This window comes from Panthera uncia (assembly GCF_023721935.1).
Source record: "Panthera uncia isolate 11264 chromosome C1 unlocalized genomic scaffold, Puncia_PCG_1.0 HiC_scaffold_3, whole genome shotgun sequence".
NCBI lineage: Eukaryota > Metazoa > Chordata > Mammalia > Carnivora > Felidae > Panthera > Panthera uncia.
Window position 1 is genome coordinate 80983777 of NW_026057584.1, and position 27557 is coordinate 81011333.

At 35.9% G+C, this 27557-nt stretch overlaps 2 protein-coding genes across 2 annotated transcripts in view; both read right to left on the reverse strand.

The window, feature by feature from the left end:
- Positions 1-14032, reverse strand: part of MBD5 (methyl-CpG binding domain protein 5) — a 142714-nt gene extending 128682 nt beyond the window's left edge. The window contains exon 1 of the mRNA XM_049616143.1: positions 13911-14032. The gene's annotated coding sequence lies outside the window, so the exon portion shown is untranslated. The remainder of the gene's footprint in view (positions 1-13910) is intronic.
- An 8514-nt stretch (positions 14033-22546) lies between these two features.
- LOC125911414 (ATP synthase F(0) complex subunit C2, mitochondrial-like) lies at positions 22547-22936 on the reverse strand. The gene has a single exon (XM_049615269.1). The coding sequence runs from the start codon at positions 22934-22936 to the stop codon at positions 22547-22549; it is 390 nt and encodes a 129-aa protein (XP_049471226.1).
- Between the last annotated feature and the right edge of the window lie 4621 nt (positions 22937-27557).

Here is a 27557-nt window from a genome sequence, read left to right on the forward strand (position 1 = left end):
GCTCAGCATCTGCCTCATTTAGTTGCAATTCTTACTTATTCCTCTCTCTTCCTGCACGTCAGATTTTTAAATTAAAAAAAATTTTAATGTTTATTTTTGAGAGAGAGAGAGTCAAAGCGTGAATGGGGGAGGGGCAGAGAGAGGGAGACACAGAATCTGAAGCAGGCTCCAGGCTCTGACCTGTCAGCTCAGAGCCTGACATAGGGCTGGAACCTACAGACCACTAGATCATGACCTGAGCCGAAGTTGGACTCTATGACTGCGTCGCCCAGGTGCCCCACCCTGCACTTCAGATTTGATTCTCAGCATTGGGTTTCCAGATTATGTCCTTAAACTCCCCAGCACAGACTCTGGGTATCTGCCTTCATACTTGGCAGTTCTCCCTGGCTATGTAAAACAAACAAACAAACAAACAAACAAAAAAACACACAAAAAAAACTCATGAAAAAGTTTGGCAAGCTAATCTTTTTATCATTAAGAGGACAAACAAAAACTACACAGCTAATCCTTAGCACATCTTTGTTTTAATTTTATTAGCTGAGAATTGTGATGTAATCTGTTAGTTCTTCTACTTTATGATATTTTTTCATTGAGGAAAGAGGAACCAAGTGAAACTTTTTCATTATACATATGATGCTTTACTTGAAAGTCAGTCACCTGTGTACATGCTTTAATTCATTCAATGCTTTCCTTTCAGAGTTTTATTTTTACACAGAAGTCTTAAAGGGTGAACTAGCTTCTTCTACATTGAGAGAATATGGCTTCCTGAATGTAAAAGCTGACTTTTTGTTAGAGATGCTCTATACCAAATTGACATATGATAAAATTAACTTCTCCTGATGAACATAATTTTATAATGCTGATTCTAGATATTATTTTATTTTTTAATAAATTAGCAGAGTTCACTCGAAATTAGGAAATAAAAACTAATTGCACCTTATTGGGGTTAGATTTCAAAATTAGCAGATTAGTATACTTCTAAATACAAGGTAAATAATGGTGGGGGCCAAAATCCATGATGAGTCACAAAATTTTAAATGAACAATGATTACGTGTGCATTTGTAACTGGAAAGGAAAGCATTATGTTTAATATTTGAATCTTTTTAAACAGTATTTTAATGCCAGCTTAAAAAATGATTGTGCAGACTTTCAGATACCTTTTAAAATATCAGCAATATGAAACAGTGGGCATCCTGTAATTCTAGCATGTGGAATCAGAATGTTTCCAAGGTTTCAAAGTAAATATCAGCAATGCAGCACACTCTACCTCGATTTTCAATATCTAGGTCACATGGACCACTTTGAATACTGTGAATAGGAAAAAAAAAAAAAAAAACCAAGCAGGAAGATTTCTGTAGAGCTACCAAGAATTCATAACATTCAGATTATGACAAAAAACATATCATGGTTTTTAAAGTAATAATTCCTATATAATATAGAGAATAGTGCCTTAAAATGAATATCTGATCTATTATGTAAACTAAATAAACCTTTGAAGAGTATTATATTCTTAAATAAATATCTTCTGTTTTTACTGCTCCCTCAGATGTGTGTGTGTGTGTGTGTGTGTGTGTGTGTCCATCTGAATAGTCAGAAACAGAGAAGAATACTGAAAATAAATGTATTGTTAACTAAAAAGCACATGCAATTTAGGAAAAGTCCTGCCATAATTAGCAGTAATCAGAAATTCTAACTTCCATTTACAATAAAGGCAAATAGTTACGGTAATAATGATATCTGAAAGCGCAATCTTTTTATTTATATGAAAGAGATATAGAAGGTTGACAATATACTTTAATTATGAAAAATGCACAGTGGTTTTGTAATTTCTCTTCTCCATAAACATATAGTTGCAGATATTTGGAGCCTAGAATTGTCTTTACTGTAGTTTTTATTATTTTCCTTGAAATCTACTGAATTTATTAATTATGAATTTAAAATTTCTCTTTGTCCCTTTCTCAAGTTATTATGTGAAACACAGAAAGTGAAGATGGGAGACTCTAACTCAGCTACCACTTACAATTTTTATACATATATAGTTCTTTTCATGAGAAACAGAAATGAAAGCAACTTGACTGAGTGCATTTTTCTTAATCTATTTGATAACACTAGAGGGAAATCACATATGCATCAGCGTAACAATTAAGATGGGAAATGCTGAAAAACTACATTTAAATGAGTAGGATTTACAGAGCTAGAGTTTTAATAAAGATATTATTTATATTACAAAGACTTGGTTATAATCAATGTATATTATTTAACAATACTAAGCCTTGCAAGTATCTTTTAATGAAGCACATCAAGGAGCTGCTTAAGACTGCCAGGAAGCAGAAAAAACACTGTTTACATGTAACATACCATTAGTTAGCTGGAGTTCTCTTTAAGGCCTCAAAATTTTCATACAGATACTGGCTAGAAGATTTGGATTAAAGAATTTACTATAGTTACAGAGATATTTCAGAGGTGGTTTAAAAATGGGTCGATAGTCCTAATATGAAAACCCCACAGTGAATATACTCAGCAGGAAAAAACTGAGAGCTTTTCTCCTAAGGTCAAGAATAAGACAAGGATGCCCACTCTCACCACTTCTTTTCAACATAATAGTGGAAGTCGTAGCTTCAGCAATCAGACAACAAAAAGAAATAAAAGGAATCCAAATTGGTAAGGAACAAGTCAAACTTTCACTATTTGCAGATGACATGGTATTATATATAGAAACTCCACCAAAAACTACTAGAACTGATAAATGAATTCACTAAAGCCTCAGGATACAAAATCAGTGTACAGAGATCTGTTGCATTTCCATATATTAATAATGAAGCAGCAGGAAGAGAGATTAAGAAAACAATCCCATTTACAGTTGTACCAAAAATAATAAAGTTTCTAGGAATAAACTTAACTAAGGAGGTGATAGACCTGTACTCTGAAAACATTAAAATATTGATGAAAGAAATTGAAGACACAATGAAATGGAAAGACATTCCATGCTCAAATATTTAAAGAACAAATGTTGTTAAAATGTCTATACTACCCAAAGCAATCTACAGATTCAATGCAATTCCTATCAAAATACCAAATATAGCATTTTTCACAGACCTAGAACAAACAATCCTAAAGTCTATATGGAACCACAAAAAATCCTGAACAGCCAAAGCACCTTGAAAAAGCAAAGCCAAGCTGGAGACATCACAATTCCAGACTTCAAGTTATATTACAAAACTATAGTAATCAGAACAGTATGGCACTAGTACAAAAGTAGACACACAGACCAAGAGAACAGAATAGAACATCCAGAAATAAACCCACAATTATATGGCCAATTCATCTTCAACAAAGCAGGAAAAGATATCCAATGGGAAAAGACAGTTTCTTCAATAAATGGTGCTGGGAAAACTGGACAACTGCATGCACAAGAATGAAACTGGAACACTTTCTTACACCAGACACAAAAATAAACTCAACATGGATTAAATACCTCAGTGTGATACCTGAAACCATAAAAATCCTAGAAGAGAGGACAGGCAGTAATCTCTCTGACATTGACCATAGCAACATTTTTCTAGATATGCCTCCTGAGGCAAGGGAAATACAAGCAAAAATAAACTATTGGGACTATGTCAAAATAAAACGCTTCTGTACAGTGAAGGAAACAATTAACAAAACTAAAGGGCAACCTACTGAATGGGGGAAGATATTTGGAAATGACATATATGATAAAGGGTTAGCATCCAAAATATATAAAGAGCTAATACAACCCAACACCCAAAAACACAAACGATCCATTTTAAAAATGGGCTGAACATATGAACAGATATTTCTCCAAAGAAGACTACAGATGGCCCACAGACACATGAAAAGATGCTCAACATCACTCAGCATCAGGGAAATGAAAATCAAAACCACAAGGAGATACCACCACATACCTGTCAGAATGGCTGAAATCAAAAAATGCAAACAAAATGTGTTGGCAAGGATGTGGAGAAAAAGGAACCCACTTGCACAGTTGGTGGGAATGCAAACAGTGGGAAGCCATTGTGGAAAACAGTATGGAGGTTTCTCAAAAAGTTAAAAATAGAACTACCCTATGATCCAGTAATCACACTACTGGACATCTATCCCCCAAATACAAATGCACTAATTCAAAGGGATACATGCACCCCTATGTTTATAGCAGCATTATTTATAATAGCCAAATTATGGAAGCAGCCCAAGTGTCCACTGATAGATGAATGGATAAAGAAGACATGGTGTACACACACACACACACACACACACACACACACACAATGGGATATTATTTGGCCATAAAAAAGAATGAAATCTTAGCATTTGCAACAACCTGGATGGAGCTAGAGAGTATTGTGCTAAGTACAATAAGTAGTCAGAGAAAGACAAATGCCATATGATTTTCCTCACATGTGGAATTTAAGAAACAAAACAAACAAGCAAAATAAAAAGTGAGAGAAACCAAGAAACAGACTCTTGACTACAGAGAACAAACTGATGGTTATCAAAGGGTAGGTTGAGGGGGAGGATGAGTGGAATAGGTGATGGGGATTAAAGGAGTGCACTTGCTGCGATGAGCACTAGGTGATGTATGGAAGTGTTGTATACCTGAAACTGATATAACACTGCATGTCAATTAAACTGAAATTAAAATAAAAAATTAATAAAAAAAATAAAAATAAAAATGGTCCCGTGGCGCATGGGTGGCTCAGTCGGTTAAGTGTCCAACTCTGACTCAGGTCATGATCTCGCAGTTTGTGGGTTCGAGCCCTGCATGGGGCTCTGTGCTGACTGCTCAGAGCCTGGAACGTGTTTCAGATTCTGTATCTCCTTCTCCCTCTGCCCCTCCCCTGCTTGCACTCTGTCTGTCTCCCTCTCAAAAATAAATAAACATTACCAAAAAAAATAATAATAAAAACAAAAAGGTTCCATAGGACAAAGAAAAAAGGGAAAGAATGAACATTATATATTTTATCTCATTTTAGTTATCACTGCCAACCTATAAGATAGTTATTTTCATCCTCATATCTGTCAACTTACTGCAAATAAAAGATTATAAGCTTCTAGAAGTTAATGGTTGGTTTAAGACTAATTTAGTGCTATTCCATGCAAAATCACATTTATATTCAATGATAAGGTATCGAGTGATAGATGGAAACACTACTAGAGTAGTTAGAGATTCAATTACTTCTGAAGAAAGTCACTTTTGTTTTGGCCAGGGCAATTTTATGCTAAATATATATAAAACATATATATTTTATGATATAATGATATATAAATATGTATATATTTATATATAGCATATATATTTTATAATATAATATAAATATATAATAATACATATATTTTGCTTTCAGTAGGAGAAAGTAACTTGTTTCTAGATGATTGTATTTTGTTAAATATTAACCCATTTATTTATTTAAGAATATACTATTTACATCAGTATTTTAATAAATAGTTTTATTACTATATCTTGGGCTTATACCACTTTTATGTAAGTAGTATAAGAATCATAGTTAATTATAGGAGAACCTAGTCTATTAGTTGATGCTGCTATAAGTTAAATTTTAGAGAGTGATCTTTAAAAATAATTTTTTTTAATGTTTATTTATTTTTGAGAAAGAGAGGGACAGAGAGCAAGTGGGGGAAGGGCAGAGAGAGAAGGAGACACAGAATATGAAGCAGGCTTCAGGCTCTGAGTTGTTAGCCCAGTGCCTGTGGGCGGGGCTTGAACCCACGAACTGTGAGATCATGACCTGAGCGTAAGTCGGACACTTAACCAACTGAGCCACCCAGACGCCCCAAAATGATCTTTTTAAAATGACATTTTATCTGGTCGTTTTTTTGAGTAGAAATTTTCAAGGCATTCTAAAGATGGTAAGATCATACATGGTTTTACTTCTTTTAAGACCTACTAAAATGATAGTACAGGAATAAAAAATAAATAACACCACAATGGTTGGGCCATCAACAGACGAGAGATTTTGAAAAATTAATGTGAGCTAGAAAACAGAGAAAAACTGCAGCCAAGGGGCACAGGAAACCACAGCCTAGAAGACATAGAGTGATAAATGTTTATTTATTTTTGAGAGAGAGAGCACAAGGAGGGGAGGGGCAGAGAGAAAAGGAGACAGAGGATCCAAAAGTGGGCTCTCCACTGACAGCAAAGAGCCCAATGTGAATCAAACCCACAAACCATGAGATCATGACTTGAGCTGAAGTTGGATGCTTAACTGACTGAGCCACCCAGACGCTCCAAAAAAAGGGAAGTTTAAAAGGACTTCCAGGTAATATCCTCAGGGACAGCGAGCAGACATCAGATCCACAAAATAGTAATAATGACAATAATTATAATAATAATTATAATAGCAAATACATATAAGGCTTACTCAATCCCAGATTTTATTCCCAGGGTTTTATGTTTATCAGCTCATTTACTCAGGGTTTTATGTTTATCAGCTCAGCTCAGAACTCTGAGATAGGTGTACTATCATTATCTCCATTTCAGGTTAAGGCAGAGACACAGAATTTAAAGTTGCTTAAGATCACAGACTTAAGCGTGGGAGACTGGGATTCAAACTCAGTCTGGCTCCAGAATCTACCCTTTTCAACTTAAAATAAATAAAAATAAACAAAAACTCCAGAGAATATGAAAGACTCAAAAAATAAAACAAAATTTTATATTTCAACCTTCCTACAAATCTCTTTTTGGGAGGTTTTGTTTTAGAATGAAGAGCACTGCAAATGGAAATAGATTTGAAAAGAAACAGAAAGTATCATAAGAAAGATGATCATTAGATGTTCAGCTACGCAGTCCTTCATAGAATGACAGATATTACAGAAAGAAGAAAAACAATAAAGAAGGAAGGGAGGAAATTACTAAAGAAATAATGCAAGATAACTTTCTAGGAATGAAACTCCTTAGATGAAAATGCTCACTGAATTCAACAGTAAAATATGGACAGAAAAAAGCCAAGACACATCATCAGGAATTGAAAAGCACCAAGGAAAACCAAGATGGGGCCTGAAAGTTGCCAGAGGGAAAACGAGCTGCAGGCTTAGGCTGGTGTTAATGAATTTTAGAAAACTTTCCAAGCTCGGGGAGAAAATGATTAGCATTCCAGAGAAACTAGAATTCAGATGGAAGCAGTTAGGCAGCAAGTGCTTCTCTTCAGCATATTCTTTAAAGGTGGTGCCTTTTCTACAAGTTTAACACAATGATTGTTGAGACTTTTATAAAAGGAAGTTAGCAGAAGAGGCACAAAATGTCAGTTTTTATATAGTATCTCATGTGGACCAGGCAGTCAAAACTGTGGCACTTAAAAAAAAATGTTTATTTATTTTTAATAGACAAGCAGGGGGAGTGGCAGAGTGACAGGGAGACAAGAGGATCTGAACCGGGCTCTGCACTGACAGCACAGAGCCTGATGCGGGGCTCGAATTCACGAACCATGAGACCATGACCTGAGCAGAAGTCGGACGCTTAACTGACTGGGCCACCCAAGCACCCAAAACGTGGCACCTTTTAATGTGTTTTCTTCCTTTCCGATACTGATGCACACACACCTACCTCTCCCCTTTCCCCCAGTGAGGCTGGCCCCCAGGCCTGTACCTTCTGATGTTAGGACCTGGATACACCTCTAATGAGAATAAAATACACAACATTTCAAATATGTGAAAGTTCAAAAAATTTATCATTCAAATATTTTTTCATTGAAAGTGGCTGAGGGATATGCTTCATTAAAGGAAGATGTACAATGAAATAGAGAAAAATGTGGGTTGTCTGTCATCATGCCAATGGGAAGAACAGGAAGGAAAAGCCCAAGGATGACAGCTGTGTAGCCAGAGGATGTAATAAGGCTCCAGAAGAGCATTTCCAAGGAAAAAGAATAAAACCAGAGAGAGAGATCACAGCATGTTATATATAATGGAGAGTCAGAAAGAATTGGGGATATGATAAAGAAAAATAATGTACAAAAAACAAAAGCAAATTAAAAATTTTAAGAAAATTGAAAAATTGCCTAAGTCAGGACATATAACCAAAGAAGACTATTTGGGACTATAATCAATCACTAACTAAAATGATTCTGTCATCAGGCACTGTTTTAGCTATCGGGAATATAGTGAGGGAGCAAACAACAAACAAAAATATCAAACAAATTAGCAGAAGTAGATGGTATTCCTTGCCTTCTTGAAGCTATAGTCAAGAATGGGGAGAATGAAAAGTTCAATGAGGTAAGATATATCATTTATTTAACAATAAGTGCTATGGAGAAAAACATAACGGGAAAAGTACAGTAAGAATCTCACATAGAGGGGCACCTGGGTAGTTCAGCTGGTTAAGCATTTGAATTTGGCTCAGGTCATGATCTCATGGTTTGTGAGTTCAAGACCCACATCGGGCTGTCTGCTGTCAGCACAGAGCCTGCTCTGGATTCTCTGTCCCTCCCCTCTTCTCTCTCTCTCTCTCTCTCAAAATAAATAAACTTAAAAAAAAAAAAAAGAATTCCAGGTAGGGGAGATGCTATTTCCAATAAGATGTCCAGGAATAGCCCTACTGACTGGCTGCCAGTTGGTTTGAGTATTTAAGGAAGAAAAAGATCAGACAGTGCAGTCATCTGGGTAATGGATGTTCAGGTGGAGGACGCAGCAAATGCAAAGAGCCTTTCCACACAATAATGTAAATACTTGATTTTGGTTATAAAATAGATATAAATGGCATCAATTTTAGAGATACAAAAGTGAAAGAACTGAGGACGGAATCACAGAGAAGGTGGGTGCACTAATGTCCTTGTCTGACAACAGGGGACAATCCCAAAGCAGCATCTATGGTTAAAGGTACTGGTTTATTATCCACAGTTACAACAGAGAAATCAAAGAAAGATAAAACTAACTGAGGAACAAAAGAGAAAAGGTAGAGGTAGGGTAGAGTGAGTGAGTGAATGTATAATGCCTCTTTTATTTATGTGTATGATAATAGATGATACCTAAAAGTGACAAATAAAAAATCTGAGGTGAAAGCAAATGACATTGACCTGAATAAATGAAGATATCAGAAGGAAAAGTGGAAAGAGAGGTGAGGCATAAGTGGGAGAAATTGGATCACAGAACTGTTGATTTTAACCATGTGCACAAATTTGATTTAAACCACTCACCCCCCCACCCCCCCTGCCACACACACACACACACACACACACACACACACCCTTTGGAGGTCTCCCATTACTCGTAGGATTAATATCAAAATCCGAAACAAGGCCTCCGGGGGCCCTTCCTCTCTCACCAGCCTCACCTCTTTCTCCCTCCCCCACACTCTGCTCTAGCCACACCTCCCTTCAGGCCCTTCCTGAGCAGGCAAGGCCCTCTAAGCTTCTGAAGCCTCTGTCTATGCTATTCCCTCCATCTGAAATGTTTCTGGCCCAATATTCCCACTCCTGGACTGACTTACCCATCCGGTCTAGTAGGTACAAGAGCCTAGGGCTCACAATAATACTCTTAGGGGTCCACAAAAAAGCTTTCTTTTAAAATAAGGGGAAAAAACCCTTTTAGGTCAAAGAAAATATTTTAATATACAATATTAACATACTTCTCTCTATACCAGTATAAATGCAAATCTCAATTTTTAATATTGTTTATGGAGGAAGGGACCCACAAAAGCAAAAGTGTCTAGGGCCCACCAAAATCATTGTGTGGCCCCCTTGGTCTCCAATTCCCCAATTCTACTGCCGGCGTGAATCTTCTCATCCCTTAGCTCCCAGCTGAAACACTCCTTCTTCAGGGACTCTGCCTGATTCTCCAGGCAATATGCGGTCCCTATGTATATTCTCCCATCACTTTGTAATATGGAAACAAACTAAATAATTGTGTAAATTTACATTTAATGAAATCAGGAACTGTGTCTACCTCGTTTACTGCTATATATTCCCAGCACCAAGCCTTGTATTCACTGATGTGAGACTCTGAAGGACTCAGAATTTTCTACTGTGGCTCTCTCAAGTCCTTGTTCACTTTTCTGATCCTAGATTTACTACTGATTAGTCTCTGATTGACTCAGTTTCTTCATTTTAAAAATAGGAATAATAATGGGAGTTATGAGTTAGAATAGTGCCTGCCACACAGTAATAACATTCTTCATGTTATCAGATAATTACTCCTACACTACCATTTTTAAAATTACTATTATCATCATCATTATTATTTCATACACTGGATGAATTAGGTAAATATTTTGTTTTGTTAATTTCCTCCCTTTTACTATCTGTAATGTAAATATGTTTTTAAAAGTTGTGGATGCCATTTTAACAACTTAACTCACAAGGGTTTAGGAAAAGAGCAAATAGCTGTAAAGACCGAGGAGAACCGAAGTTTTGGTAACTGAAAATACAAAATTATCCATGAAATCAAGACTTCAGGGCTTTCAAAATATCCACAGCCACCAACCAACTCATAATTTTACATGATAAGATCAGGCTAGAAGAATACTTTAGCAAAGTATAGTAAATCAGAATTCTCTCAAACACAAATTTCCAAGAAAATCTAATAAAAAGGAGAGGTTGAATTTTTTATCTTAAAAAAATCTTACCTATTTCCCTCAAATAGATGCTCTGCAGATTTGAAAACAATTTTCAATAGTGATATTACTTTCTTAGAGTTATAATTTTTTATACATAATTCCTTCTGCAGGTAAATAAAAATACATACCCCAAAGCAGTAAAAATAAAATAAAGCAACAGTAACTGAAAAGCCTACCAAGGGTTTTCATTTTGGTAAACATTTATCTCACCATCTAAGCTTCAGACTCCTGATACGACCCTCGGGATAAAATGACAGACTCAGGTTTGATTCCCTCTGGTATTTCAACCAATACTGTGTACAACCTGAGGACCGTTTTTTTGAGGATAAATGACTGGCTAGGAAGACTAAAGTCCCGAGGCTTTGCCTGGGGCCTATAATCTCACCTAATCATTATTCACAATCCCCCAGAAAAGCCTCGAGCTAAAATTGTGATTGCTATTTAGAACTAAACTTGCAAATTCATTTTTGAAAATCTTTTCTTCTTTTGTGATTTCATTTTTTTGTTTAATTCATGACCACCTTTAGATATCAACTATAGCAAGCATTAAAACCTAGAGCAATAGTCCATCTGTTTTGAGTGTTGCTTTCTTTACTAATTTATAAAAAAGATATTTTAATAGCAAAAATGCCTAAGGACTACATTGCGTAATACATGCAACTAAAAATGTAAAGTCCTTAAGGGGATATGAAAAGCAGTGATAATGGAGAAGAGTTCTGTAAATTTAGAATTTTGTAATTCAGTTCTCATAAGCCATTTTCAATTTGAAAAGCCAAAATAATTTTTATAAATGCAAAGATGAATTGAAGGATGCAATATCCTCTGAAAATCAGGGAATAAGCTAGAGTCAAGCCATACCACAAATTTCTTTAATTAACCTTTCACTTTTTTTTTTTTTACTTAGGATGTAAAAAATACTTCTTGCTATCTATCCTGCCAAAATGTTCCACTCTTGCTTATTTCTAGGATTGGCCATTGCAATCCTCTCTGTGTTCTTCCACTAAGTCTACTTTATTTAATAGTGACATATAATTTCTTACTGATGATAACACTTAAGAGTCTCCTCTCTTAAAAACAGCACTTAAGAGTGAGGGCTGTTAAGTCTCAGACTGCCTAGACTAGAGTCAGATTCCTTATCTCTATAAAGGGGATAATAATAGTTGTTACTTCAAAGTATATTGTGAAGATAAGTGAGACAAATGACTTAAAGTATTTAGTAGATTGTCTGGTACTTAATAAGTACTCATAAATGTTAGTTATTGTTAATAATGAAAACTTTTTAGAACCTTTTCTTTACTTCTTAAAGGTCTCCTGAGAAAACAAAACACATTTGCTTGACTTTGGACAAACTTGAGTTAAACTCTTTTTTCTTTTGTTTTCTCCTTTATAAAATGAAATAATCTGACAATATTAATCCAAAGATCTTTCTTAACTGTAAAAACTTACATAATTTTATTTAGCTATGGCTAAGGTTCAGACTTATTTTCCTTTTCTGTTTTTAATGTGCATGGACAATTCTTTTTCTGGTTGAGACTAACTTTTCTTCTTTGATTAAGAACTACATCTGATGATATTCTGTACCCCTACTAGCCCTAGGAATCATGGGGTATTTTCCCAATTTCCTATGATGAAGTATCATATTCACAATCAAACTCTACAGAAGCCCCTAAGAAGGTATTGCTTTCTTCTGAACTGATACTTTAAAAGTGAATCCGATATTAATTACATATAATATGTAAAATTTCGTGTTCTATGTAATCCAAGGATTAAACAAAAATTTGTTATGTTTTTGGAGAGGCATATGTAAAGTTTTATTCAAAAATGTTAACTTATATGGCAAAAATGAAGTACACAAAATAAAAACAAAGCATCATATCAAAATATTAAAAAATGAAAAAATAAGAAAACATAATTGTATCACATGTGATTTGTAGTGTTGATAGTCTTAATATGATTCTTCATTCTTATCAATAAAGAAAAAGCCTCAAAGACCACCAAGAATAATTTGGAATGGGGCATAAGTGACATAGGCATGAAAGAAATATAAAAGACAAATAACAATATGCAAAGATATACATTTTATTAGTAATCAAATAAATGAAAATTAGAATGCCATATACTTTTCTCATTTCAGATTTATTTAAATTGAATACCAATGGCATTGGTTAATACCAATGGCAAAATTACGGAGAAAGTGGCACTCTGATGCACTGTTGGTGGAAATGCAAATTGGTAGAGCCTTTCCATATATTTCCCCTTAAAAGAATATACCATAAGCTAGCATTTTCCAAAGTGTTCAGTGGGATGTTGATACGTTCTGATGTTATTTTGTGTGTGTGTATGTAAAAGTCTAAATTTAATTTTAAATGTAAATGTATACAATGGCATTCAAAAACTTTTCTTTCCCTTTTTTTTAAATAAAATTTATTTTTCAGAGAAGTTTTAGGCTCACAGCAAAACTGAGTGTTAAGTATAGCAATTTCCCATATTGTCCCCTGCCCCCATACACCACAATTTCTCCATCCTGTAGACAGATGTTATCTTAAGAAAACATTCTATAGTCAAATAAGTTTGATTTCTCAGACCTTTGTTACTACTATACATAGGTATTCTCCAAGATGGTGAACAGTGGTTCTTTATGTAATAGGCCATGGAATCCTCTTATCAGAGAGTATGCTTAGGAACTAAGAGTCTGCAACACTTACTTCTTTGGAAACTGTCCTAAAAAATCACTAGACACAAATGCAAACATGTATGTACAAGAATGTTCACTGAAGTCATATTTAACACAGGAAAAAACCTGGAAAGATTCCATATACTCAATAATTGGAAAGTGGTTACATAATTTATGTTATGTTCTTAAACTGGAATATTATATAACCATTAATAATGGAAATGCAGATGATATTTACTGACATTACACGTAAGGCAATAAGTTGCTAAGTAAAGAAGCAATCTAGCCAAAGAACATTTATATCCTATTGTTACCAATCCTAATCATAATATTATATGGACACATATATTATACATTGTATACAAATATATCAATGAATTCAGAAAGACATACAACAAAATATAAAGAGTAGTTATCACAAGGTGATAGATTACTGTACTTTTCTGTTTGTCTTATCTTTTTTTCTTAATGAACATCTATTAATTTTATAACAGAAATATTTTTTAAAGGCAATGTGTTTATACGTCTTAACTGGAGACATCTGGCATTTTATTCTTTAGGTGTCAGATGCTTTTCATATTTAACAAAAATTAAGTTCACAGTCAAGAAAACTATAATTATATAAAGAATTCATACAGAAAAAACACAATTCCTACCTTCTGGAGAGAAACTGATAAAAACATAACAAGTGCTGTGAGAGCCAGCAGCGTAATGGAGGCAGTAAATCTCTAGATGCTCTATGCCTTTATGAGTCCCTATAAGGGAGTACCTCTTCTCTCTGTAACACAAATAACATAAATACACAAATTTATTTAAAGGAGCAGCTGAATGAAAATCATCCTTAAGTATAGCTTGGAGCTATACAGGCTGCTTGTTTCCAGGTGTGATCTCACAGGTAAACAGTTAGAAATATTACCACTTAGTCTCTTTATGACCTTGGAAAAGTTACTTATCTTCTCCAAGCCTCAGTTTCCTCATCTGTAAATAGGGATAAGGATATAACCAACTATAAAGATTAATATTCATAAAGTATTAGGGGCGCCTGGGTGGCGCAGTCGGTTAAGCGTCCGACTTCAGCCAGGTCACGATCTCGTGGTCCGTGAGTTCGAGCCCCGCGTCAGGCTCTGTCTGGGCTGATGGCTCGGAGCCTGGAGCCTGTTTCCGATTCTGCGTCTCCCTCTCTCTCTGCCCCTCCCCCGTTCATGCTCTGTCTCTCTCTGTCCCAAAAATAAATAAAAAACGTTGAACAAAAAATTAAAAAAAAATATTCATAAAGTATTCATAACAGTGCCAGATACTGTTGCTACATACGTGGTTTCTACAAATAAATACCTGAGTGGGATTGATTGTATTAATAGAGACCCTCCACAGAGCACATTGCTATTAGTGATATTTTACTTCTGTTAACATCTCAAGTAATTCTCATCTCAATCCTGTAAAGTATTGTTATTATTACAAGCTAGCCCTCAGCTTGCATACCAGAAACTTGATTTTATCAACTCCCTAAACTGATACAAACAAACTCACAAACAACTGATCAATTTAAAAGAGAACCCCTTCTCTCTCCACCCCCTCCCCAAATGATATCCATTGAATAAAATAGTATGTACTAATATCTGGTCTGTGTAAGTACTGAACCACTTAGACATTATCTGATTAGTATAAAATTAAAGCAAGGAGAATTAAAAACTCATATTGGACCTTTCATTAAGCCATAGTTGTATGATATGCTTTTCTATAGTGTTACTGTAGAAACATTGGTAGGAAAACCAATTTCCTCATATTCTTGGTATGATACCTTGAGAAGGCACGGCATCACCAATGAAGTATTCTTGCCAAGAATATTCAATCTGAATCTAATAATAAAATAAATTTTTAGAAAAAAAATCTAAATTAAAGGACATGTTGCAAACATTGGCCCAGACTTAAAAAATATCAGTGACATGACACAAAGAGGCTGGGAATTTTTTTTAGATTAAAGGAGATTAAGTGGATATGACAAGTGAATAAAATGCATGATCCTTAATTGGATCTTGGATTGGAGAAAAAAAGACAGCTATAATTACTGGACAACTGGGAAATCTAAACTGCAGACTTCAAAAATCTCTATCGGTTAATAAATTTAAAATTAACTTAGGTGGTTTGTACCTGCAGATAAAATTATTCATTAATTCATTTATATTCATCACGATGTGTTAAATACCTATTCAGTGTGATAGGCCTGAAGATGACAAAAATTCCTGCAAGTAACAAACCCTAAAATGCAGATATGGCTTAGCCAAAGAGGTCAGGTGAACTCAGTCTGGCAAGTTAGCAAATGAAGGTATGTAGCTAAACTACTTATCTGTTATATTTGAGACTCTGACCATCTTCCTACTGAAGTATTCTTCTTTCTAACGGAGGGGAAATTTTCAGAATGTTAGAGCAGGTCACTGCTGCTTCATGCTGCCTTTAGTAAGGTTCCACAAGAAAGAGAGGCACATCAGGAAGCAGAGAAGGGAAAAAAAAGATAGCTTTGCCAAAAGAGCTACTTTCTGTCTGTGGCTGAGAATCAGATCATCTGAAGCCTGGCAGGTTGAAAAAGTCAAATTATAAATGTTTTATGATCAACTTTTACTTATTTTTGAATAGGCTATTTTCATGATGTAGAATTTGAAAGGTACAAAGAGGCAGTGAAAATTTCTCTTCCACTCTTGTCCCCAAGACAAGACTGTTTTCCCTCCTCAGAGGCAATCTCTGTTAACAGATTCATGTATTCCTCCAGAAATGTTTAATGCATTGCGAATCTACAGTTGTATTTACAGAAGCAGAGCAGGTTATACACTCTTTTACAGCTTGCTTTCTTCATAGTATGTTTTGTCAATTGATCATCTCGGTACCTATAGAGTTACTTTTATTTTATTTTATTTTTTAAATTTTTTTAACATTTATTTATTTTTGAAAGAAACAGAGCATGAGCGGGGGAAGGGCACAGAGAGAGGGAGAGACAGAATCTGAAGCAGGCTCCAGGCTCTGAGCTGTGAGCGCAGAGCCTGACGCGGGGTTCAAACCCACGGACCGCGAGATCATGACCTGAGGTGAAGTCAGACGCTTAACCGACTGAGCCATCCAGGCGCCCCGCAGATGTTTTCTTAAGCAAAGCAAATAAGATACTGGCCACCAGGAGGAAAGGAGCATTGAGATGTCTAAGTGTAGAGTACTGAAGATAATAACTAAGGAATGTACCTGGGAGGATTTTCTTGGAGACTTCTTTGGATTCTAAGCATGCCAGTGTATTGTGGCAGAGCATCTGAAAAGTTATTGAAGCCTTTGCCATGAGAGGGGTGCAAAAGTGGCTAACACTGAGTTGGCAGACATAAAGGAGACTGAGGTTTGAAGAAACAGGGCAAAGAGTACAGGGTCCTTACAACTGGAGACTGTGGCAAGAATTATGGCAGTAGATCCCGTATATGAAGTCCAGAGGCCAAGCAAGAGGAATTATGTCTTGGTGGAATGTGGTACATGGTGCCGAAATGTCAAGGGTCAAGCAATAACTCAGAGGAGACAAGCAAGCAGAGAGAGGGGTATGGAAAGCCACACTCATCCATTGATGACAGGAAGGTATGAGCCTCCCTGGAACCTGGAGAAGTAGAAGGGAAGGAGAAAATCCTTCTAAACTAAGGGTAAAAATCTTGGTTTAAAGCCTAAATTGATTCAATTTTACTTCAGAAGTAACCAACCAACTACCAATTGGTAAGATTAATTCTTCCTTTATCTGTGGAAATGGTCATGGGGACAGTGACATACATGTATTAAGTATAACACATTGTTTGGCCCATGGTTGGTGGACTTAATTTCTCTAAAGTTAAAACTATGTTGCCCAGATTTTGATTTGGAAAATTTGACCATCTTTTTAAAATTTTTTTATTCTTTTAATGTTTATTATTTTTGAGAGAGAGAGAGAGACAGCAAGCGGGAAAGGAGCAGAGAGAGAGAGAGGGAGACAGAATCTGAAGCAGGCTCTAGGCTCTGAGCTGTCAGTACAGAGCCCGATGTGGGGCTCGAACCCACGAACCACGAGATTATGGCCTGAACTGAAGTTGAACGCGTAACCAACTGAGCCACCCAGGCGCCCCTGGAAAATTTGATCATCGTGTCATATGTCATTAATATACAAGATTGAGCTCTGTAAAATAAGGCTCCTAGTTACTGTTATCAGGCTGATGGAGTAATAAACATCCCCATATGCCATGAAGGAAGCAGGTCTCTGTCATAATAAAAGCATTTAAATATAAAATACAAACATAAACAGCACTCCTCTCAAATATACCCTAAGACTGAGGATAAGGATTAGATATAGTTATTTCCCATTTCCCCCAAATAGATATTATCTTTTTTAAAAAAGGTATTTATCTTAAATCTAACAAATGTTAAAAAGAAACTACTTGGTGGATAATAAAAACAATATTGATTTCTGATTAAAGAGGTAGATTGAACATACACATTTAACTACATTCCTTTTTAAAACTGTACTAAAATACAATTTAGTATTAAAATTTTTATTAAAAAGCATAAATGAATGAAGAAAAGGAGAGTGAGAGATGAATCACAGTAACAAAAATTTGGAAGCTAGACGACAGAAGGATGGTAGCTGACTGACAGCTGATTCAAACAAGCAATTCATTTTAGGTAGTAGGTAAAGGCAGGAAGCAATTTCATTTGTACTACAGTTTCCACAAAAACTTGGGAACTGGTGGCACCCAAACTTGTGGAAATGAGTTAAGTAAGAGCAAACCTAGTTAGAAATCTATTTAAGAATTAGTCTTTTGCATTGTCTCTCTACCATTCACAACTGAACAAGTACGCCTCCCTCTCTCACCCTGGAAGAAGAGTAAATATTTACTCTTTGAAGTGTATAAAACAGAAGATTCCCCAAACTGGGAAATTTTGAAGAATTCTGGAGGGTAGAGTACTGTATTTAAAACAGAATTAAATGAAATTTTATATGATAAATATTAAGGCTCCCAAGTCCTCTTCTACTAGGTTTGCAGAATGCTAGTAGCCCATCATAAAACTGGAGAGTGGAAGAGTCTCCTTTGGTGAATATAACTGGAATTAAAAAAAATGGTGCTCAATGAAATGATATTGGAGGTTCCTGAACAAAGAAGCATATTCAGATCTAGGGAATTCATAGTCATTAAGCTCCAGTTATGTGTTATCCTGGCATCCCCCTTTCTTACTATCTGAAATATGAACCGGGACAGCCAATGACCGCTAGACATCTGGGGAAAGCTCCTAACATGAAAGATGGAGACTAAAACAAAACCAAACCAAAACCAAAGCCAAAACAGAAAATAGAAAAAGGAAAGAGAATTAAAAAAACAGAACCCTATCTTTAAAGAGATAAGAGAAGAACTGCATCCATGAAACAAAAACACACTGCTTTATTTATTTATTTTTTAAGTTTATTTATTTATTTTGAGAGAGAGTGAGTGAGAGAGACAGCAGGGCAGGGCGGAAGGAGGAGAGAGAGAGAATTCTAAGTAGGCTCCTCACTCTCAGCACAGAGTTCGATGTAGGGCTTGAACCCATGAATCGTGAGATCATGACCTGAGCTGACACTGAAAGCCAGACAGTTAACTGGCTGAGCCACCCAGGTGCCCCCAAAACACATTGTTTTAAAAAAAGAAAAGAAAAAAAAATCCTGGAAACAAGAAACTACTGCTGGGAAACAAAATCATGATAGAAATGGAAGCCTCAACAGAAAGGTTGGAAAATCTCCCAGGAAGTAAAGAGATTAAGAGAAAGAACATAGGAGAGAAAGGATATGAAGATTAGAAGAGCAGTCTAGGATGTTCAACATTCAACTAACAGAAAAAGAGAAAAGAAAATTGAGAAAAAAATCATCAAAGAAATAACTTATGAAAAATTTCCTAAATTAAAGAGCATAAATTTCTACTTTAAAAGGGGTCACTGAGTGCCTGAATGAAAACAGATCTCCAACAGATCACATCATAACAAAATTTTAGAACTCTGTGACAAACAGAAAATTATAAAAGCTCCCGGAAAGGAAAAATATATAAAACAGAAAGTAGAATGTCTCTCAACTTTTCAACACTGAAACTAAAAGACAAAGAGATAGACCATAAAAATTCTGAGAAAATAAATTCCAAACCAGAATTCTGTATTTAGCTAAATATCAATAAAATATCAGTAAAGCAGAAAGACATATTCAGACAGGCAAGACCAAAACTATTGGTAGATGTGCTTCTTCAAAATGGGAGAGTAAACGAAGAAGGAAAAGACATTAAAAACAAGAGTTTCAACTCAAAACAGGGACACAAGAAGTCCAAAGGTGATAGTGAAAAGTAATCCATACCACGTGGGAACAGAGGTTGCTGTTGAATCAGAAACAAGTACATAAGACCAAGCAAAAGAAAAATGAGACAATCATTAATTTTAGGGAAAACAGACAATTGGAAACATGATGTGGTTCGGCCATGAATTAAGTTTACAAAGATATAAATGTGTTTAATGAAATCTTAAACATCAAAATCATGATATAATTGTATTGAGAAGATGAAGTATTTGTGGTGATGGGGTGGGGATATAAAAACTTTAACTTTACTGTTAAAGTTTTACTTTACTTTACTTTACTTTTAACTTTACTGTTTCCATACTGGGAAATTAATAGATTATATGCAAAGCTGAAAAAAATCAAGAAGTAAAAATATAGTCGTATTATTGATGTATTTATTTTTATTTTTTTGAATGCTTATGACAGCTTTATCATAAATAGCTCCAAACTGGGAACTACTTAAATGTCTATCAATTGGTAAACAGATACACAAATTATAGCACATCTATACAATGAAATACTACTCAGCAATAAAAAGCAATAATACATACAACAGAAGAATCTCAAAAGCATTACATGAAGTGAAAGAAGCCAGACACAAACCCTACATATTGTATTATACCATTTCATGACAATCTGGAAAAGACAAAAGTACAGAGACAGGAATCAAATGAGTGTTTGCTACAGGCTGTAGTAAAGGTGGTGGTGGGGGGAGACAGATTATAAAGACACACGAGAACTTGCTGGGGTGATAGAAATGACCTATAGCCCAATTGTGATGGTTACATTATGTTATACATCTGCCAAAACTCAACACATTATACATTTTAAAATGGTGAATTTTATTGTATGTAAATTATTCCTCAATAAACCTGAATTCATAGGCCATAAAAGGCATTGTAGCTTTATCCTACTTCTCTCTGGGATCACTCACTCTAAGGGAAGCCAGGTATTGTGAGGACACTCACCACCCTTATGGAGAGGCCCACATGATAAGGAACTGAAACCTCTTGCCAACATGTGAATGAGACACCTTGGAATCTGATCCTCGAGCCCCAAACCTTGAATTAACTGGGGCTGCTGCCCTGGCCGACATCTTGCCTGCAACCTCAATAGAAGTCCTGAGGCAAAACCAACTAGCTATGCCAGTCCCAAATCCTTGACCCAAAGAAACTGTGGGATAATAAATATTTGTTGTTTTAAGCCACTAAGCCTGGGGTAATAATTGTTACACAATTATAGATAGCTAATATACTGTGAGATGGGGGAATAATCTCAGGTGAAGTTGGTGAAGTGGGTAGAGAGCAGAGATCTTGTAGACTTATAGGCATTGTGAGTACTTCAGATTTGAGTCTTAGTTCAATGGTAAGGCATTGGTAGTTCTATTCAGAATAACCATCACAATTTCACTTTAAGTGTCACTCTACTATGGAGTGGTCCAGAATGGAGGCAGACAGACCAGTTAGGAGGCCATTGCAGTAGTCTATGTGAGATGATGGTGGTTTAGACTAGGGTGGTGACAGCGGAGATAGATGCATAGAGTCGAGGAAGTAGAGAGGAATCAAAGATGAGTCTAGGGTCTTTTGGTTTGACCAGATGAAATGAGAATAACTATAAAAGGAATATACTGGGAGAAGTGAGGGATGAAAGCCAGTCCCGAAGGAGTGTATAAGCATAATGTATTTGTTGCAAATTGCAAAAAGGTCAGTACGGTTGGAGTTTATGGTGACTAAACGGGAGGAGAGAGTGATGAGAAAGGAAGCTGAGAAAACAGGCATGGAAGAAAGACCCTATTTACCACCATAAAGTATCTGGACTTCATGCAGCTAGCCACTGGAAGCCACTCAAAAAAAATTTTTTTTAATGTCTATTTATTTTTGAGACAGAGAGAGACAGAGTGTGAGCAGGGGAGGGGTAGAGAGAGAGAGAGAGAGAGAGAGAGGGAGGGAGAGGGAGGGAGAGGGAGGGAGACACAGAATCCGAAGCAGGCTCCAGGCTCTGAGCTGTCAGCACAGAGCCTGACATGGGGCGTAAGTCACGAACCATGAGATCATGACCTGAGCCCAAGTTGGATGCTTAGCCGACTGAGCCACCCAGGCACCCTGCCACTCAAAGATTTTAAGTAGGAGAGTGACTGATCAAACTCACATTTTAGAAAGGTAACTAGCAGCAGCAATAAAGAGTTTGGCTTGAAGATGGGAGACATTGGAAAGTAGGAGATATTTTAAATAACTTTCTTATTTTAAGGAAGCAGCAAAGTATAGTAGGAAGAACAAATGGCTTTGGAAGCAGACCCAAATTCAAATCTTTTTAATATTTAAGTTTATTTATTTTGTGTGTGTGTGTGTGTGTGTGAGAGAGAGAGAGAGAGAGAGAGAGAGAGAGAGAGAATCTCAAGCAGGCTGTGTGATGTCAGCACAGAGCCCAGTTCAGGGTTTGATCTCACAAACCATGAAATCATGAAATCAGCTGAAACCAAGAGTCAGACACTTAACCAAATGAGCCACTTAGGCACTCCCCCCAAATTAAAATCTTGACATAGCAAATTTCCATCTATTACAAGTTGAATCGTGTCTCCCCTCCATCTCCAATTCATATGTTGAAGTCCTAACCCTAGTAACTCAGATGTGACCTCATTTGGAAATAGTCATTGCAGTTGTAATTAGTTAAGATAAGGTCATAGTGGAGTAGGATAAGCCCCTAATCCAACAACTGGTATCCTTATAGAAAGAAAAAATTTGGTCATAGACATGCATGCAGAGATAATGCCATTTGAACATGAAGGCACAGATCTACAGGTCAAGGAATGCTAAAGATTACCAACAAATCACTGGAAGCTAAGGGAGAGGCATGGAACAGATTCTTTCTCACAGTCTTCAGTCTTCAGAGATTCTTTCTCACAGTCTTCAATTATACCCCAGTAACCAACTCTGTTGACACGTTGATCTTGGACTTTCAGCCTTCAGAACTGGCATAACCAATGATAAGGCTCCCAAACACAGTCCCAATTCCAGCCCCAGAACCAGCCACCCCAACTGTGGCAGCCCCAGCCCCAATGAACTTGGCTGCTGTGTCGATGTGCTTTGAAACAGCGCTAGTTTGGAAACTGTGGCTAGGAATAAGTGAGGTCAGGGGACGTGGGGCTGCCCAGCTGTTGAGGCTCTCATCTGTCAGTGTCTCTGGTGGTTTTAGTGCCACTGCAGACAGTGATAGGCTCGACAGCTGAGAGGTGCTCCTGACCAAGAAGGGGGCAGAGACGAACTTTGCACAGGCGTACATTTTCAGGGGATGAGGGACTGTGGCAGGAGAGTTGCTCCCGGTGCAGAGAAGACAGAGACTAATCATATTATTTAGAATGTTCTTTTTCATAAATATAAAAAGAAACAGCTAAAAATAAACTGAAAATGACTGCTTCTGGGAATCAGAAAATTGGTGGAAGGAATTGCAGAGCAGGGGACTGCCTCTGTTTTGTTTTTGTTTTGTTTTTGTTTTTAAGTTTCATAGGACTCCGTGACTTTTTAAACTATGTCCATGTGTAATTTTTATAAATACAAAACAAAACAAAAAATAGCATAAGATTACCATTAACAATGATCTGTGAAACTTAATAGGTGTTTATAAATTCTTTTTTTTAAAGTATTTATTTTTTTTGAGAGAGGGGAGGGGGAGAGAGAGAGAGAGAGAGAGAGAATTCCAAGCAGGCTTCGCACTGTCAGTGCAGAGTCCAACGCAGGGCTCGATCTCTTGGATTGTGAGATCACGACTTGAGCCATAATCAAGACTCAGATGTTTAGCTTTCTGAGCCACCCAGGAGCCCCAGGCATTTATAAATTCTTAAGTGTCATTGCATATGAATTGTTGTATTATACAATCGTATAGGGCAAGTTTTTAGAAAAAAAGTGTTGCACCAGACAAACACCTGCTATGGCAGCCAGCAAGTACTTGGCAGGTATTTAAACATTGCTACTTTAATTGGTAACAATGAAAAACAAAAACACGCACTGTTTTCGTAGAGGCTTCTAGACTTTAGAGGTTCTACCTCTTTTTAGTATATAATCTTGGACCTCTTTTTGCTTATGATTCTTTATCTGTAAAACCCTTATTTCACAGTAATGTTGTGATTGCTAATTGATACAGGAACAGTCTTTAGCACACTGCCTGAGACATAATAAATGGTTAATAAATAATTGCTATTTTAATTGTAATTCCAAATTCTTAATTCTTTATTGTCAGAATCATATCCGCTGTACTTCCTTCCACGCCCTTCCATAGAACTTGGAGCAATTTATTCCCCATAAACATGTTGTTCAACCACCCCACAGAGATCAGACTCAATTGTTACCTTAAAATTAATCATGACTGGTATACTTTGAAACATAACTAGAAATAAATGTCATACTTGGAATCACGTCTCTCCCTTTTTTTAAATCCATTACTGCTTTATTTTATTTATTTATTTATTTTATAAAAATAAATGGCATCCAGGAACAGGGTTTGTAACCAGAAGACCTAAGTTTGGGTAGGTCATTTAACCTTTCAGAGTATTCATTTTCTCATCTGTAAAGTGGAGATGATACCTGCTGGAATGGACATTTGATGTTTGCCTCCCTACTACACTTTTCTGCTACTTCTGGTAACTGTATACTGATTTTCCTTTGGACAACTTATCCATTTCCCAGCTCTAGAGGAGGGTCTTACTGCCAAAGTAACTCAGCATACTACCCTATCCCACTGTCCACAGTTATGTGTTCAAGGATGAGCACTTAACCAAATCAGGACCAGTGACACTAAAAACTGCCAGTGTCATCAAGTGTGGAGCTGACAGTGGAGCCAGGTCAGCTCCAAATTAGCCTATCTGAAGACCATTCCATGCTATGGACCAAAATATCCTTTTTTAGTCTAAGCCAGTGTGTGTGTCTGTGCTGTAGGAAGGGTAGGGAGGGGTAGGAGAGGTAGGGCAGAGAGGGAGAATGTTCTTCACTGCAACCAAATGAATCTTAACTCCTATCTACCTCATAACCATTATCTCCACTACTTCTAAGATCAACTGAGACAATAAATGAATTAAAAATTTGGTAAACATAAAGCAATATGCAAATGTTGTTACTATTATAATTGTTAATAACAAAGCCCAACTCCTTCAAAAAGCGAACTATATCTAGCAATGGTCTTACAAAAGATTTTCACAAAAACCAAAGTAGCCTATTTAAAATCTGGACATGTTAGATATTATTTGTGAATATATGTTTTGTATAAAAACATATGAATATGCAGTTGTTCAAATCACTGTAGGTCATGCATGTGACAGCAGCTCAGGTGGCATCCTTACTCATCAAACTTAAAATGTTAGGCTAGTATCCCCCAATCTCTATTTTACCCTTTGATATTTATGGTTGTATGCTCCATAAACCTGTTTGAATCTTTTAGAAACTATGTATTTTCTAATAGTTACTTACAAGTGAATTTTATCAGACAATTAATTAGTCAAGTCTGGAGTATTTTACAATTGTTTTATTATTTATAAATAAGATGCTAATTAAAGGGAAACTGAAAAATGGTAACTGCTTCCTATAAAAGCTGACTTTATAAAATGTAAAATAAAATACTTTGAAGTCAGAGGAAAAAATTGGAAGTAAATGGATATTTCAAATGAGTTCAAAGGCTTTGAAAAGGTATTTGTTTGCTTAAATAGATCTATCTCTTCATGTCTATAGGATTAATGTGACTGGCAATTCTTTTCTTTCTGGCTAAAGCAATAGTAAATTGTAGCTCAATTCCTATTTCATTTCTCAGAAACTGAGTAAGTGCAGCTGAAATAAATGCTGTTTTAAAGTATTTGCTCCATCCGACATGTCCATGGTCTTATTTCCAGATTAGGCTCCTTCAGGTAAAGGATCAGCTAATCAGGTAATGAGGATGATTTTTGGTCTCACCTTTCATTATCACTACCTGATGAAAAGAATGAATATAATGATTTCATGAAATGTTTCATGAATGTAAACATTTTCTTATGATGAAAAATATCTTAAAAAAATGAAAAACTGAGCTATAATCACATTTTTTACAGAAATAAAATGATGAAAAAAAGAATGATATTCTCTAGTTGAAAATAAGTTATGATATCAGTTTTGCAGGTAAAAGTTTCATAACAATTCAAAATAGTATTAGATTGATTATTAGTCAGGAAACAATAAAATGCTTCAATTCCAGTTTTCTTCCTAATAAATTCCAGTAACTCTTCTTAATAAACCAGAGTTACTAACTGGGCCTATGAAGAGTCTGGTATTTTAATATGTATACTTTAAATCAGTTTTGTCTTTCAAAATGGTTATTTTGGGAAGTTATAAACCAACCCCAGAAATGCTGGAATTGTTTGAAGTATTTTTGGAATTTATATTTTGTTAATTGCCTTTACAATTAGCTTTTGCACCACACAAGATCTCTTGTTGTTTTTGATCCAAAAAAGGCATACATAACTTTTGACCCACTAAACTTAGTTTGAGATGACATTTAGTTGGTTTCAGAATTCAGATGAAATTAGTGTGTAGATTCAAAATAGTGTGTCACAGAACAAAAGCAATTCCATAAATATTTTGTGCAAAGGCAGTGCTTATGGAATGAGTCTACAGTGTAAGTCTACAATAAGTCTCTCAAAAGTTCTACTGAGAAAGAGTCAAATAATAATGCAGATTTAAAAATTTTGTGTTTGTCACTTTCCCTACAATTAACATCTTAAATTAGGAATCAAATAGCAGTCTGAATATGCAGACATAATATATTAAGTTGTAGACTGTGCAATTAAGTTTTTCTAAAATCAGTAACTCCTGGAAATTAATTCAATTTAACAAGCATTTATTGAGTATATTCTACATATCTATAGTAGTGCTAGGTACAATAGGAAATAAATAAATAATACAAAGCCAGGTCCTCAAGGCACTTATAAGCTAACAGAAGAGGAAGTTATATACAATAACCACTAAAACATTCTACTTCACTTCATTCTAGATTGGACTATTCGTTGTTTTTTTTTTTTAATTTTTTTAACGTTTATTTATTTTTGAGACCGAGAGAGACAGAGCATGAACAGGGGAGGGTGAGAAAGAGGGAGACACAGAATCTGAAACAGGCTCCAGGCTCTGAGCTGTCAGCACACAGCCCGATGCGGGGCTCGAACTCACGGACTGCGAGATCATGACCTGAGCCGAAGTCAGCCACTCAACCGACTGAGCCACCCAGGCGCCCCTAGATTGGACTATTCTAAATGAAGTTATAATCTTAATTGTATAAGTTAATTTAAACATTTTAGTGCTTATTTTCTCATGTGTATCGTATCACCACTACCTTTGTGTACCTTTATAAATACATATCACATTAAATTGTGTAAATTTGTTTATATGTCTGCCTCCTCAGCTAGCCTATGAGCTCCTTCACAGTAAGGACTAGAGTAGCATAATGTCTAATATAATGTGAAACATGCACAACAACTGTATGAATCATAAGGCAGGAAGTTAAGTGTACATCTAAAAGATGCAAACTGGTATGAGAAAACTGAACAAAGAATGGTTTAATTTTCACTGGAGAGCTTGGGGAAAGCTTCAAAAAGACAGCTTCAAAGAAAATTGAGATCTCAATAGAAATAGAAGAAGAAAGAGAAGATATAGATGGATGGAACAGGAAAGGTTTGCAAAAGCATGAAAGTAAAAAAGTACTGGGTATGCTTTAAAACTTCATAATCTAGTGTAACTGGAATTGTAAGCTTTTGTGGTTTATTAACAGATGCATTAGAGGTATGGAGAGGTGTAGGAGGAGAAACACCTAGACAAGTCAGTAGTGATCTGAGTGGGTTTGTTTTTCCACACCTGTACAACTGGGGGACCGATACAGGTGTCATGAAAATGGCCTTTGGGAATCTGTCACATGACCGAACACAATTCAACTGTCTATACTGTTTTAGAATAATGTAGAG

Bases quoted from the DNA above. Each gene is read 5' to 3' on its own strand.
- LOC125911414 (XM_049615269.1), bottom strand. From the start codon at position 22,936: ATGATTAGTCTCTGTCTTCTCTGCACCGGGAGCAACTCTCCTGCCACA.